General features: G+C 40.3%; 1 protein-coding gene across 3 annotated transcripts in view; it reads right to left on the bottom strand.

Moving 5' to 3' along the window:
- Window positions 1-6500: 6500 nt before the first annotated feature.
- The window catches only part of LOC124134885, a 29114-nt gene continuing 18627 nt past the window's right edge, over window positions 6501-16987 (bottom strand). The window contains exons 5-9 of one of the 3 annotated variants that reach the window (XM_048403808.1): window positions 16411-16581; window positions 15383-15750; window positions 12154-14175; window positions 11093-11263; window positions 6501-8345 (exon numbers count right to left, since the gene is read on the bottom strand). In XM_048403808.1, coding sequence (XP_048259765.1) covers window positions 11203-11263; window positions 12154-14175; window positions 15383-15750; window positions 16411-16581 — 2622 coding nt within the window. In that variant the 3' untranslated portion in view covers window positions 6501-8345; window positions 11093-11202. Of the gene's footprint in view, window positions 8346-11092; window positions 11264-12153; window positions 14176-15382; window positions 15751-16174; window positions 16198-16292; window positions 16323-16410; window positions 16582-16987 lie in introns of those variants that run through there. The other 2 variants (XM_048403810.1, XM_048403809.1) reach the window with 2 other exon arrangements.

Here is a 16987-nt window from a genome sequence, read left to right as displayed (position 1 = left end):
TTTGTTTGGAAAACAATGCCTTTGAAGGTATCTGCATCCATAGTATACCATTAAATATCTAGAGATATGATGAGATAAGAATCTATCAGTCTGGGATGCTCTCAACCAGTGCCGTGTCACAGCTGAAGTACTTCCGTTTTGTACTACTTTTCAGGAAGAAGGGGTTGGCTAGGAAACTTTGGTTTAACAAGTCTTATAGCATACAACAGTTGTGTGCCCTTGTGAGAGGTCAGTCATCAGATATATCACAACTAACATTAAAATGCATTATGATTATGCCTTGACAAACAGCTCCTTAGTAAGAACTGCCACAAGTCAATTGAAACTAAATTGCCATTCCCATAAATGTCAAAATTATTGAAATAATCATACTTATTTGTTTTAAGTCAAAAAAGACTTGCCACTTATCTTGCAATTCTTCAAGAGAATGTATCACATTTATAGTGTGTAAAATTATCCAGATACACTGTCCATCATGATCCAACACAGACCTTACACCAAGTAAGAAATATTTTGCCATTATTATTAAATCACAAATATTACTTCTGACAATATATGCATCAACTTTTCCATGTGTTCAAACACATTAATTGTCTAGCATATCCTGACAATTATCTTGTTGACAACTGAATGTTAACAGCCAATCAGCAATAAGTATAGATTTTCTTCCACAAGAAAAAACATGTTGATGCAAATGTACACCACAGGACAATTACAGAACTTACATAGAAGCCAATTATAACTTGTTCCCCAAGCTGCTAATTTAAGGCTAATGATATGAGCTCTAATTAATTATTAATTAGCCATTGTACAATGAGTGAACAATGTCACACCAGAATCTGTAGATGTGTCAGTTTTGCAGCCACTGATTTTGTCTAAAAACAGAAAATATAACCAACCTGATTATTATTATTATCGAGAATGGGTAATTCATGAGAAACTGATTTTATCAGTCCATGAGAGTTTGTATTTATATTCAAGATGAATGTCGGTTTCTCTCCTAAAGATTCTTGGTGCATCTAAGTCAAACCTGAATGACTTTCAGTGGATTCTTGTTATTAGGATGTGTACTGATCCACATCAACATCTGTCAGTGTGGGCACCAGGGGGCGCTATGGACCTGTCGGTGTGGGCACCAGGGGGCGCTATTGACCTCTCAGTATGGGCACCAGGGGGCGCTATGGATCTGTCGGTGTGGGCACCAGGGGGCGCTATGGTCCTCTCAGTGTGGGCACCAGGGGGCGCTATGGACCTTTTAGTGTGGGCACCAGGGGGCGCTATGGACCTCTCAGTGTGGGCACCAGGGGGCGCTATGGACCTCTCAGTGTGGGCACCAGGGGGCGCTATGGACCTGTCAGTGTGGGCACCAGGGGGCGCTATGGACCTGTTGGTGTGGGCACCAGGGGGCGCTATGGACCTCTCAGTGTGGGTACCAGGGGGCGCTATGGACCTGTTGGTGTGGGCACCAGGGGGCGCTATGGACCTGTCAGTGTGGGCACCAGGGGGCCCTATGGACCTCTCAGTGTGGGTACCAGGGGGCGCTATGGACCTCTCAGTGTGGGCACCAGGGGGCACTATGGACCTCTCAGTGTGGGTACCAGGGGGCGCTATGGACCTGTCAGTGTGGGCACCAGGTGGCACTATGGACCTCTCAGTGTGGGCACCAGGGGGCGCTATGGACCCGTCGGTGTGGGTACCAGGGGCTACCATGGATCACTATTGGTACCAGGCAGTACCATGAATCTGTCGGTGTGGATACCAGGAGGTACCATGGACCTCTATCAGTGTGGGTACGATGAAAGGCCTCTCCAAGCACTGGTACCAGGCAATGCTATGGCCCTCTGTCAGTGTGGATTACAGCAGGTGAATTATGCTGGCCACAACAGGTATCTACTCCTATAAAAGGTGAGTGTCTATCACAGACAGAGATATGTATTCTGGCTCTCTCAGTGTGATACAGCGTAACATGACCTTTACGAATACTACATATACTGACTTAGATGTAGCGAAATACTGATTAAATGTGGCTGGAAAGTCTACCCAAGACATATGGTCCAATACACATGATATTGTACAACTCAATATACAATCCAAACTAAATATACACATCCTGGACAAAGAAACATGGCTATCTTCATACAAGCAGGAACAACAGTCAGTATGGCAGGTACAATATTACACATCGTTACACATATGTATACACTTCTCATTTATCTCGGGTATGGGAACAAAGAGGTAAATATGATAAATGCAAAGACGACGTGCCCGAATGATTACATTACAGAAATGATGATTCACTCATGACCTCACACGACATGGCCATCAGACCTGATAATACACTTCATCCACACACAGGATGGATGCAACAAATCTGCCGCAAAAACATTTATAAAATACATAAATCTGCGAACCGCCGACAGGTGAGACTAAAAAAGTAAGTCAATCGAGGCATAAATGCGTTTTATGTTTACTGTGGTGGCAAATTGCAATGCATTTCTGGACACCTGAGTGACCGGAAAAGGTCGTCTTGTGCTACACCAGTTAAGACTATAAGACTGTAAAACATGATGTAAGGTTGTGTAGAATATTATCAGGTCTATGTTCATACACAACCTGGGATGTAGACACCATGTTGCATTAATACACTACGTCAAGGCTAGCCTCAGTGACTGCTTTGTCATCTAGGGGAGACAACTCTATTATGCTTCAACAAATATTTTTCTGAACGAAAATATAACATACAATATTCATATTCTTATTCATATAAATATTCATCAGATACCTACAATGTTACAAATTCAGCTAATGCTATCATTAAACCATTGCACAGAGAATGAAAATCAGAGTGATAGTAGAGTGTTTTTGTCATAGTCCTTATTTGAACTCTAAAGGTGGCCTTAGATAAAGTATAGCAGGGCTAACCCTAGGGCCCTGTCACAAAGCGATCTTAGCGCTAAGGTGATCATAGCTCACCCATACTTTAACCTAGGCTAAGATCATCGTGGCGCTAAGATGACTTTGTGGAATGGGGCCCTGGGACACACGTTAAACGCATCCAAGCCTCAGTTTGTAACCCGGATTAACTCCACATGACATCCACATCCCAGCATCTTCTAACGCAACATGACAATGCTAAAAGTGACGTACACTGAAACCCAAATATTACACACTTTATCAAATGCTTCTGAAATCAACAGCCATTCATCACACACATCACTCTAGTTCCTGCCATCCTAAAGACATTGTGTAAGCCCACCCACTTTGATTTCATCCCCGGAACATATCACATAGGAGTAGACTAAGAAATCGAATTATCACAATCATATTTCAAGGCATTTATAATAATTCATACAATAAAATGGAGATCAAACTCTAGAAAATGCAGTGGTAAAAGACAACTATCACACATACAAGCACAATTATGCAACTGATGACAATTAGGGTTATGATCTTGGGGCAAAATCACAACTACTAACTGCTTATGAATTGATTGTTTGACATTGAACTGCGAGTAAGCTTACAAAATGCAAGAACAATATTAACATGATAAAGGGACAATTACAAAGAAATGTCTTGTTTTTCAGTCTTCAGTCAGTCAGTTATGTTAACAAACCTAGCATGGCTAAATTTCGGGGCATAACTAAAATCCAAAGTCAGGTACATTCAAATTACAATTGGTTACAGGACTGTGTCTTCATTACATTTTCACGACATCAAATAATAATTCAGTTGAAACACAGTAATAATTATATATGAAATATTTTCAAACTATTATTTCGCTATGGTCAACAAATCGGGTTGAAACAATATTTGTTGACCCTGATTTGTATACCTGAAACTCTGGTTTTTGATGTGTACGAGATGAATGCATTCTTTTTCCAGTGATAAAGACTGGCAGGTCCTAATTCCATCCGTCAGATTCCAGTGCTAGTGATATTGATCAAGTGATCACATAATCAATTGATCTGGACAATCAAAACAATTATCGGTTGAAAATATATTTTATATTTTATCATCTATATTGTAATCTTAATGATGTTCAAAAGGCTGTAATATTTTTTAATGTTTCTAATCAGGTAGTAAGTATAGGTTAGTATCTGTTGATGCAATTGTACTCTCAGTAAGCTGAGCTTTGTCTCTTGACGTCTGCCTGAAGTGAGCTGATTAACTCCATTGTCACTTCAATTGTTTCATATTTATTTAATGCGGGGGGAAAAGTTTGCAATCAATGAATTATTCATAAGTAGGCTCATAATATTTATGTCAATATTCATATTGGATACCATCACAAATTGTCATTATTTCACATAATTCCCACCGGAAACATGGCAAGAAGAGACAGTGTTTGTTCAAAACTTGTGTCGATTAACGATGGTGAAATCTGCAGTGCTCTACTTGCTACTAGCTCTGAACCGCCTACGCCAGCATGTGGGGAAATCGGAATATATACATCTGTACACATGGAGCCTTCCCAGGGGGCCATGGCATGAGCAAACAGGAAGTTATTAGGACAAAACATGGCGTGTTGAATGCAATGTATACAAGGTCGTCTTGGACCAGGGGACACAACCAGAGGAAAATTTGCCATTTGGATAATGGACAAGTTGATGAAACTGATGCTCAATGATGATTCATGTGTGTATTTGGTACAATGCTATGATCAAACCCAAAATATTTGGTAGACTGCTACATTTTGATTTTTAAATACTTAGGGAGTACACATAATGATGGATGTACTAAGTTTTCAAAAGAAAATTAAATTCCTAATTTATGACATTACGAAACATAACCACAAACATCATCAATTATTATTATCATCATCTGATTATAGTTTCTGTTAGTAACACAACCATCATCATGAACAATGGTGCACTTTCTAATTAACAAGTTTCTAATTAAGTGAAAGTTTTCAAAGTCTTTACATAAATCTGTGGATGTGAGTTTTCCAATACTGTACACAAAATGTTAATTTTATCTGTCACATCATTATCTGAGGCCAACACATCAGTCATGATGATATAAATTCAGTTGAGTTCGTACATGACGACATACATCATGTTATGTTAGCACAGACGAAACATGAGACATGAAATTAATCAATGCGACAATAACGTTAAAGCAAAACTGAAGATTGTGATTTAACAAAGAATGAAATTTCTCAATAAAATACATCCCACATTACTTATAAAACAACACTAATCCTATAAAAGTAATACTATCACAGATGGATACAATTTCTAGATTGTCCTCCCTATTGCATCAGAGGAGACTCCAGTACCCCATGTGTACATGTAATAATTCATATCTTTCTGAAACAAACCTTTTACTTTGGTTTTTATCAAGGGAATTGAGGACTGACACAAACATTCCTGATGGAGTAAGCACCTCTATATTCTATCTAACAATATTGCACATGCATTGAATTTCGTGATACACCAACGGCCTTCATACAAATTCAAACTAAATGAAGCAAGGCTACCCTTTGTGAGTATGTGAGGTTGACGCCCCTTTGAACAGTGTTTTAGTTAAATCACAATGTACATTTGTACGCTGAATCAATATCTGCTTCCAATGGTTCCAGCAGAGTATACACATAAACAGAAGCTATCATCCAATTAAGTTATTCTGCACATAAGGAACAGACTTCAGGTGCTTACTTCATCAAGCATGTACCAAAACAATTCACGTACATCAATTTGTAATGTGTGAATGTGAACACAAAATAATGTAAATAAAAATCAAATTTGAAAGAAAAAACACAATATTAATACTGACACTCCTCTGATCAAGCATATGTTATCCTTCACAAGAAACACTGAAGATACAGTGGGGGAATACCACTTCACGCTAATGAATCTCTCTATTAGTTTACTTAACTAAAGGACAGGCATAACAAATGAACAGAAAATGTTTATAAAATATTGAAATGTAGTAACAAAACAGGAAACCGAGAACTCAGGCTCTGGCCAACATACTATAGCTTTGGCACAACATATTGCTGACTATAAGGCAGACTTTCGCTTCACATGTATCACATCATGAACCAATATGGCTAGATATAACAACAGAAAACAATTCATATCAACATGGAACGTAATAAATTCATTTATACGTAACAGAACAGACAGTGATATTTTTTCAACCAATGAGACGATAGTTCATGAGAATGCAAACAAGAATAACAAGACTATCAAATGAGACTATGGTGAATTGGAAAGCTAATCGACCAATGAGAGCACATTGCATAAGAGCTAACAGACCAATGAGAACACAGTGTACTAGAGCTGACCAATGAGAGCGCAGTGCATGAGACCTACAGACGAAACAAACTACAGTGCAAGAGAGCATGTATACAGACCAATGCATTGATTCAAAAACATTTTCTCAAAAGTCATTGACTCATCCTGCCTTTGGCATCTTTTACTTTAAATTACAAATATAAAATGTGGAATTCACGACATGTCATATTCATTGATGTAAGGAACAGTAGGTGATAGTCTGGTATTTCTCTGGTAAATACATGAAAATTAAATGGCTGTGTCTAAATGATGTTTTCTGTCTTGATCATTTGATGATTTCTTTTCCAGTTTGCTGGATCCAGGTATTCAGTGCCAAGATCATGAAGATGCAAAAGAGCTTTATATTATATTATGAAAAAAAGAATCTCATTAAAATCAGATCTAATGTCTCGCTATTGCTAAACAAAGATCTGAGGACATCCCATTACGGGTCACGTCAGAAGGACCTTTCATCTGACCAATCAAAGCGTTGCTTAACAGATCATGAAAGGGACAGTCAGAATGTGTTTTCTAACCATGCAACTTCGAAAACGTTAACACAGGGTATTCCAATGACAGTTACGAACTTACGGCCCATACGTTTGATTCCATCAAAATTATCGTCCATCTCTCGCTTCCATGGGAGAAACATTTGAACGGAGGAGGCATTGCACAGTACATTGGAAGCACTGACATACAATTGCAACCATATATTAGACATTCCGGAATGTTCGTTTGTTCAGTTTTCAAAATATTAATCAAGAACTGTGTCAATATATTTTTCAAGCGTAGTCTGAAATGGAAGTCGCCAGTTTGAAATGAGTGCTGTAAATCTCGAAAAAGCTGCTTTCTAATTGGCTGATGTCAACTTCTTGTTAGTCATTTCGTCATCAGTCAAAGTTTGCGAAAGCTCGTTCTGACATGACCCGTAATGGGATGTCCTCAGATCTTTGTTAAGCAGCAACGAGAACTTAGATCTGATTTTAATGAGATTGGGTCTTTCTTTGTGTTAAGTGATTAAGATGTTATAATATATAGTGGCAGGTCAAAAACTGTTCAGAATGGATTGGTAAAATGGTCATTGGTAAATGTCTAAAAGCAAGTCAGAGCTGTGTTATTATGAGTCAGTGACTTAATAGGTACATATTTTTTAACCACTGCATATTTACCACCCTACATGACTACATGAGAGCTAACAGACCAATGACAGCCCAGCGTGTACGCCAGGCATGTTGCTATGAGACATATAGCCTAGACAAGGACATGATGCAAGCTGTGGAGGGGCAGGCATGATGGTGGCAGCAGCAGTGACAGAAGACACAAGCGACAGCAGTTCGTATCAGATCTTGCAATTATTATTCGCAAGAGATCACAATTGATGTTTTCAACTCTAGATGGAAAAATAACACTCCATTTGTCTTGAAGCTACAGAATTAGTTTATCATTCACATCTGTGCCCTCTAATTCTGATTTCAATAATGAACACCAAAGTTGCAGCCATATTGATATTCAGTATCAGATGATACTGACACATCAATCTAAATTAGCCAAATTTGATTGAGAAGGAACCACGATTCTGATATTAAATATACTGTCTTTACCAATATGGAATAATTGAATTCGATCCAAACATTTCATATATGTCATCATATTGCAAAATTCTTGTTTTTCTCAAACACATTACTCTTTCAAGCAAAATAGTGTCATCAAAACAATACAGCAGACGTGAAATTATTGGACCCTGTCAGGAGCTGAGTTCAACCCTGTCAGGAGCTTCGAGTTGTTAATGTGGTTAAGTTGTAGAATCTTCTCATACTGACATTTCTTCTGTGAAACATCTTCATGACATTAATGTCACATCGCTCCTCGTGTTATTTCAAAGATACATCGATACTCATACTACGATGTCACTCCAGCCTTACGTCTCCGCCGACATTACTTCAAAGTTACATCTCTGCCAAGGTTATTTCAGCGTCGCATCTCCGACGAGGTTACTCCAAAGATATGTTAACCTGCTGTTACCCAGATGCTGTGACTGTGCCCTCCTCCTCATCATCGACATCACTCCTGAAAATATAGATATAATATCTTTAAACTAAAGCTGTTTGAAATGCAAACAAGAATCCTGAAATAGCAACACAAACGTGGTAACTGAAAATGAACTGAAGAGAAGCCATGAATCCCCAGATTGAAACTGTAGATCTGTAAAAAATGCTATTCCTGATTTGAGCCACAGACAGAATACAATAACCTACATCACTGAACACATTGACTTCATCCTGAACCCTTTGATCACCTTGCCTGAAACCCAATGCATCGAAACTACAGCTCTGACACTAGCCTGTCTCACAGTCCCTGAGCCATATTATTTTCCCACCCAGCCCTAACTATAGTTCTATAGCCCTAAACGAAGCAAGTCTAGATTTTCCCAGGTTCAGGAATCTCCCATCTCACCGGGGCTTTTCATTCATTCATTCATTCATTCATTCATTCATTCATTCATTCATTCATTCATTCATTCATTCATTCATTCATTCATTCATTCATTCATTCATTCATTCATTCATTCATTCATTTTTCTTTTCTTTTTTTAATTTTTTAATTTTTTAATTTATTTATTTATTTTCAGAGACTAAGCGTAAGTCTACTCTGACACGTTCTTGTGAGTGAATGTTATATTTTGGCCAATGAACCACTCCATCTGATCAACCATGAAGCTTGTGTTTAATAATGTGATTGTCATCTTGTAGCACTGTGCAGAAATACTGGCTGTCGTAACTTCCCCAGGATAATGAGCAAGGGTTCGAGGAATGAAATGTATGCAATGATACATGGTTATAATCATTCTGTTACCCAGTGCATTAAATCTCCATTCTACTATGACAAATACCATGGATCCTGCTACTTCGTTTTCGGTCTCACCTTAACAAGACCACCATCACCATTCCCCGTTCACTGTTCCTTCATGTTTTGGAAACACGTGGGGACAAAAACCAATATTTGACTCGCCTTGCTACTCATTCCTCATAATCAATTGGGAACATCTGGTAGCGTTAATCTATACACTTCATTCAGAACATACAATTTCAATGGGTTTTCCTATTTCAGTCTCATGAGCAATAGAAACTCTGTGCTAGGCTAGTGATAAGAGAGGTAGAGGCAGTGGCGTCACTTCCAAACAAAGCTATGGTAACGAATGGTTTCAGGGTATTTATTACAATAGAATGGAGACATAATACACTGGGTAATCAAGGTTTAGGTGATAATGCTGAAAATAAAATGATAAAGGTTAATCTTGATACCTGTCACCGAGAGTCGGATCTACATTTACAAGTAAGAGGTGTATGGAGAAGCAATAATCTGTGACATGACTTGCAGTTTTGGAGGAGACAACCCTATATATTTACAAACTACTGCTACCCTGGTTTAAAGCAACAGAAAACTTAGTTCTTACAGTCAAACTTAAAACCCTGTGTTGATTAGCATGGGGATAATGTAGACTTCAGATTAAGAGTTACCTCCCTTTGGTTTGAGTAGCCAAGGAGGACAACATTCGACTTCGACATTACTTTACTTTATTCATTTTTATATTATTGATTAAATACAACCATCAAGACTTAAAGTTGGTTGACAACTATCACAATACAATCGCAGTAGTGAAAATACCCCAAAGTCACCCTTAGCTATAACGTAGTGACGATATATGCTAAACGACAGGAGCTATGACAGATGGCAGTGTAATATTACATTATGAAACAATAGCCAGATCCTGATGCCGCTTTGAACAAGAACAGTACATCGGTTGTATACAGAGGGTGATTTGCAGGAATCCTACATTCAGTAGTTTTCAGCTTCATTACATCAAGTGATCGAGGTTTTACACTGCCCTCAGCAATAATTCAGCAGCATTCAGCAACAAGAAATGGGCTTCGCATAATTACATTGTACCCATGTGGTGAGTTATCCGATCTTCAGCATAATGTGTCAATGCTTAATGACAAAGCTATATACCCCACCACCCTTGTCACATTACATAAACATCAGCATCCATAGATATTTGCATACTGCAGTGTAAGTCAAACAGCAAGAATTGGTTTTGTTAATGTCGTCTTAAGGATGAGTTGCTGCCATTGATAGTTCCTTATCAAGTAATGGCTACAATTTTATTTGGTAGGAAAATCTGGTGTTTTTTCACACAAAACAAACAGTTCAGTTTCTTAAACAGTTCTTGAACTCATATTGAGAATATTGGAAACAGTACCAATATCATTCTCAGGAATCATCCCCGTAGGATGCCAGAAATATTCTAAAAAAATATCTTATTATTTTTTACCTCATGCACTGATCTGCAACTGAATCGTGTCAATCAAATCTAAAAATAATGCCCGATCTACGAATGCAGGCAATATCAGTAAACAGTAAGAAGCACTACAGGACAATAGCATTAATAGTTGCAGTAAGATACATATTTGACCTTTAAATAGTAATAGTAACCCAATACAATTATCAATAGCAAGCAAGCAGATCAATAATCTATTATAATATTCTTTTCTAATATATCTTGCATTAATTCTTCCCAGGGGGAAACAAGGCTAAAAATAATAATTATCCAAATCATTATCATCGGACCTCGTTCAAAATAGAGACAGTTCAGGACACGGTGCTAAGAAACAGCAGTCAACAAAAATCACCTCTTGAAACTTGAAACTAAAAAAACAAACTAAAAAATAACCATGCATGTATTCGTTAACTACTAACATCTCAAATGACAAACAAAATGTGGTGTCAGCAAACTGAGTAAAACATGCGTTTACCTAATTCTGAGCGTCGGAAGCTAGCAGTGGGAAAACCACAAAGTCTATAAAGAAGATGGAGATGATCACAAAACACAACAGGAAAGAAGGAAGGCAGCGAATGGCCATGCTCAGGGTGACGCGGGCTCACGGGGGCTGGTGTTAGCCGAGGCCACTTTGTATCGCCGCCGCCTGCAAAACAAAAGGCAGTGCAAAAACTTCCCCAAACTGAAAAGGGAAGTCACAACCACATATAATAGAGGCTACTATTGTTTAAACAGGTGAGTAAAAGAATGTTATATTTTTAATGTTTTTTTCAGACAGGTATGAAATATAAACAGTCTTTAAGTCTACATGTCTTTCAAACAAAATATTAAAAGATCAATATAAGCTTGAAATGTAAATGCTTGTTGTGATATTATTGAGAAAAATAAACTGTTTAATAAAAAAACTTTATCAACTGTTTAAATATACAGAAGAGAAATTGAAAATTTATTACGATTGAAATATATGTAATGTTTTTTTGTTGTAAACATTGGTAAAAGCCAACTAAAACATTAAACTTGCTATATGTTCACTATCTGTGTTACTGGGGAATGTGGTCTGGTCATCTATATCAACACAAGACAAGGCAGTTGTCAACACAAAAAGCTGGTTGTGCAACAGACAGCTAAACAATATTACCATCAAAACATAAAATGCACTAGAACTACTTGCAGTTCTTTAAAAACTGAACAAAAATTGCAGCAAACTTCAGTGGAGAAAGTGTAGGGGTCAGGTAGATTTTTGTGTTTATATCTAGTTCTACATGACATAAGACAGCTTACTCTACTTGCTACCCGTTACATTTTATACAACAGTAAAAAAAAACAATGTCATGAAAAAGGTTCAAACGCTTCAAACTGTTACAACACAAAGAGCACGAGGATCCTCATAATTACATTCCTCCATCAGTACACTAGAAAAGATGCACAAGTTACTCCTACATCTGTTACCATAGTTACGGCTCAGTTCCAAAAACGCTACTGTCATGTGACGGAATGAAGTGTCGGGGTGTCAGGTGGGACAATATCAACACTTACCTTGCGGTGACTACAGCATTCTTGGGGGCCATCCCTGGAGGTGGTTTTGGGACTCGGTTGTCAGCATCAAGCTGTAGGGGCGTGACGCTGCGGAGGGCATCTGTGGCATCCTGGGATAAATAGTCTAGGCGTGGTGCTGAAGCTGATCGTCTTTTGGCGGGAGAGTGCCTCGCGGATAAGCCAGACTGTTTACCTTGTCTATCCTCAGCGGAACCGGTGCTTGGCATTTTTTTTTCATTGCATAGAGCGTCAGAAGCACGGGGAGATCTATTAGCCTGGCTTGAGAAAGCACTATTGATATTTGAATTTAGGTGCGGATGCAAAATGTCCACAGCCTCTGTACTTATCTCTCGGTTTACAACTTCCTTCACATCCTCCAGCTGATACTTATCTGTTAACCTATCTCGGGAGCCGTGAACATTGTCTCTCATCTTCAGGACATCATCCAAGTCTCTAGAATTACTGTCTGCATGAGTCGAGTATTTAAATTTTTCTTCCATATTCTTGTCCTTCTTGGAACTCTGATATGGAGGTGGCTTACCTGTTGCAACAAGCTTTGAATGCACTTTACCCGATTTCTTGTCATCGCTGGACAATTCTCGACCTTTGAACAAAAGCTTTGATGGACTACCAGGGCTTTGTTTGAGTGGGGATCCAATCCGATTGCCTATATCTTTGGCCAGTTTTTCTGGCATTTTCCTTGGACTAGAGAAGTTACTCTGCTTATTGCTGTTTATATCGTCTTTATTCTCAAAACTGCTGATTCTCTGCAGACTTCCCGAACCGAACACACCTTGAGATTTTGGCATTGCTTTCCCTTCATGATCCTCTGCTTGAACACCTTGCTGTTTCAGTTGAGCAAAAAAATCCTCATCTTCATCCTCATCAAACACCAGCGAACCACGGCACGCATCTTTCGACTCCCCCTTATCATCCAGGAATACCAATGAATTCCTGGCAACGCTGTCATAGTTCATGTCATCCCCATCTGCTAGAGTGTTAGTCTGGCCTCTCTTAGACCGACCCTTCGGCCACCGGAGTTTCACCTCTCCTCCTCGGGCAGCACTCTCCTCCTCCGACTGGTCATCGTCACTCTCCTCGCCACTCGAGCCGAACGCTGACATACCAATCCACTGACTGGCAACTGTAAACGGAGCAGCTCGAGTAGCCATTTCGTCTGCATTGTCATCTGCAGCAGTGTGAGTTTTATCATCCGTCTGCAAGGCAAACGTGAGAGGTGCCCGACTGACTGGGAAGGTCACATCTGGGAGGTTGTCGTTGATATTGCACCCATTGTCATCCAATTGGTCATCGTCAACATCTATAGTCACATTTCTAACTAATTTTTTTTCTACCACTTTGTCTTCTACAATATCATCTACCTGTCTAGCGTTATTATCAGATATATGAACCTGCTCCACCTGATTAGCCAGAACAAGATTTTGTGTAGCACCAACGCCATGAGTTTGATTATGCTGTGGTAAGTGTATCAACACTGCTGTATCCTTCTGCTTTAAGGATTCCTTCTCCTCGTTCCCATCTTCCCTGTTCCGGTCAGTACTGATTGTTCCCAACTTTTTCAGATACGAAGATCTCTCCACCTGTTCCGAAATCTTCCTCATCCCTTGTTCCCCACCCACCATCTCCGATATCCTGAACGTTGGAATAGGAGCAATGTCATCAGCTGCTTCCTTCTCTTCAATCAACACACCGTTATTACTCTTACTATCCTTGCTGCCATTTTCCTTTTGTTGACCTTCACCTTCAAGTTCCTCCTTTCCTTTCTGCTCAGCCTCGTATTTTCCGTCCTGTTTTTCAACGTCAGCTTTCTGTGACAAGATGATCTCCACTTTCTCTTCCCACAGCTTGTTGTCCATCTCTCGCGGGTACTTATTGTCCCCGATAATCAGGTCACCCGGCTGTTTCTTTAGGTTTTCCTCATCCTCCTGGTTGTAGCTCAGGTTCTCGTCAATCAGTTCAGTGGCGCCATGTCCAGGTGTGTTAGGACCAACTTGTAAGTTACTGTCAAAAGATCATTGAATTGAATTAGCCTGTTCATGTGAGATCTTGGATTTTAAAGACCCCTATGTGCCCGAGAATTGACTCAGCAAGAGAAAGGGTATAACACAACAGACAGCTTAAGTGTTATCAAATCTGGAGCAGGAAAATCAGCAATATTAGAACTAACCAGAAGCCTGTAAGTAACTGAACCTTACCCCAAAAATAAACCAATGGATGATATTGAACAAAGCCCCACACTGTTAGGTTACTATGTCACAAGCCTGTTCACAAATTAATCTTAGCTCCAACACAATCGTGGGCATTGGTGGGGTAGCCAGGTGGTTAATGCATTCGCCCGTCATCCCACATGGGTACAACGTGTGAAGCCCATTTCTGGTAATACCCGGCATGACATTTCTGGAATATTGCTAAAAGCGGAGTAAAATGATAATCACTCACTCACTCACTCACTCTCACACAACTGTAACTCTCATACTTTAACATTAACTTATACTAAGATCGCCTTGTATGTTGTCCTGGTCATACAACCACATTTCCTCACCATAATCAGTTTGTATGGCAAGCATAGGGTACATTACGGCCCTGTTTTGCCATGGTTATGGTGAGGTGAGGTGAGGTGAGGTGAGGTGAAATTGGGTTTAACGTCGTGTCCAAGATTATTGCACTTATATAGCGACGTGCATGCACGTGTGTGTGTGTGGCTGCTTGTACTAGTCCGGACTGATGCCGATTTATAGTGCTACCTCACTGAGATACCATGCCGCAGTTTAACATGAATACCCCACTCAGACACAGTATACTGACTCCGAGCCGACCAGTCCTTCTTGTAGCCCCTTAATGTCGAGCGCCAGACAGGGTAACAACAAGTACCATCTTTTAACGTCTTTTGGTACTACGCGGCCGGGGATCGAACCCCGGACCTTCCCCTCTCCGGGCGGACGCTCTACCACAAGACCACGGAGGCGGTGTCATGGTTATGACATAAGCTCACATTGTGCACATAGCTGCATCACAGTCAATCTAGATTCATAAACATGTGAGACTTGTACATCCACTCAGCACAAAGAAACACAAAATCAGATTAGATATGCAGCTGCTTTCCCTTAAATGGACAATGTAACTCTGAATTCCATGATCATTATTCATAAGATTTGTCACTGTAAATACTGTAAAATTAATGTTTAACTCTATGATGTTATGTACATACCCCTGTCCCCCAGCAGTCTGTTTGATGGCCACAGGTTGTGAGGTCGTGGTCGCGACAGACATGTCAACAAAGGGCTTCTCCCAGTCATAATGATCCACTTCCTTGATGGACTTGCGCCGTATACACTGTTCAAACAGGTTGTGCAGGAGAGCATAGTCGGGCTTGTCGTAGTAGTCCAGGGACTGAATGTGTTCCAGGAAGGTGCGGAACTCCGAAGGCATGTTTTTCAGCAGCAGTGTGTGATCATATTTCTCTTTCATTGTGCCCACTTGTTCCTTGTCCTTAATCTTTCTCCATGGCAACTGACCCACCACGAACTCAACCAGCATGTAGAACAGAGACCACAGGTCATCATGACGACCCATCTCCTAAAATAATGAAGTAAGCATTTTGTGAGGCTTCAGTTCAATTTTGGCAGGTTATCTCCCTTGGAAAGAACTGGGTGTGGGGGTTTCCTTATAATCAATATAAGACTGATTACAGGTTATAAGAGTTATGTCCCTTTAGACAATTACCTCACCATGATACTGGAATTACCATGATTACTGGTAGTTATCTTTGTGAATAATATGCCGAATACAAGACAATATGTAATTTCTGTCTACACTGATCACATTATCACCATGTTGTAGTCTCAAAGCAGTTCCAGACTACCGGAATACACTCGGCCCTACCTTATTCTGGTGAGCATTGACAGAGGCATATCTGACCGTCCCCCTACACTCAGCCCTACCTTATTCTGGTGAGAATTGACAGAGGCATATCTGACTGTCTCTGTACACTCAGCCCTACCTTATTCTTGTGAGCATTGACAGAGGCATATCCGACCGTCCCCCTACACTCAGCCCTACCTTATTCTGGGGAGCATTGACAGAGGCATATCTGGCTGTCTCCCTATACTCAGCCCTACCTTATTCTTGTGAGCATTGACAGAGGCATATCTGACTGTCTCCGTACACTCAGCCCTACCTTATTCTGGTGAGCATTGACAGAGGCATATCTGACTGTCTCCGTACACTCAGCCCTACCTTATTCTTGTGAGCATTGACAGAGGCATATCTGACTGTGCCCCGGAAGCCGGCTGCAGCTCGTGGTGGTCGAACCTCCCCTGTGGCAGTCGTGTACTGGCGGGCTAGACCAAAGTCCAGCATATAAACCTTGCGGCAGTGGTTTGCAGATTTACCCATGGAGAAGTTGGACTGAAATGGAAGAAGAAATGTGTGTTGACATTATGGATGTTAGTACTACTGTCCTGTTTCAGGGCCCAACCACCCCCACACACACACACGCACACGCCCACGCCCACGCCCACGCCCACGCCCACGCCCACACCCACGCCCACACACCCACACCCACACCCACACCCACATCCAGGGTGTGCAAACAGGGATTCGAACCCACAATCATAGGTTTCTGGCAACCCCAAGGAACGCAACACTGCACAGCGAATCACGACGCCTTAGACTGGGCCACCCTGACTTAATTTCAAACACTGCTAATGGCAACAAGGGCAAAACAGTGTCCAATATTAAAAAGCATGAAAATCAAAAGGTACCTCGATTTTAAAATAAATACATATGTTCACAAGAAGTGAACGGGATTGGG

This window comes from Haliotis rufescens, unplaced genomic scaffold (assembly GCF_023055435.1).
Source record: "Haliotis rufescens isolate VD_foot unplaced genomic scaffold, xgHalRufe1.0.p SCAF_3, whole genome shotgun sequence".
Taxonomy (NCBI): Eukaryota; Metazoa; Mollusca; class Gastropoda; order Lepetellida; family Haliotidae; genus Haliotis; species Haliotis rufescens.
Note: the sequence above shows the minus strand (reverse complement) of the source record. Positions and strands in the feature narration are given on the sequence as shown.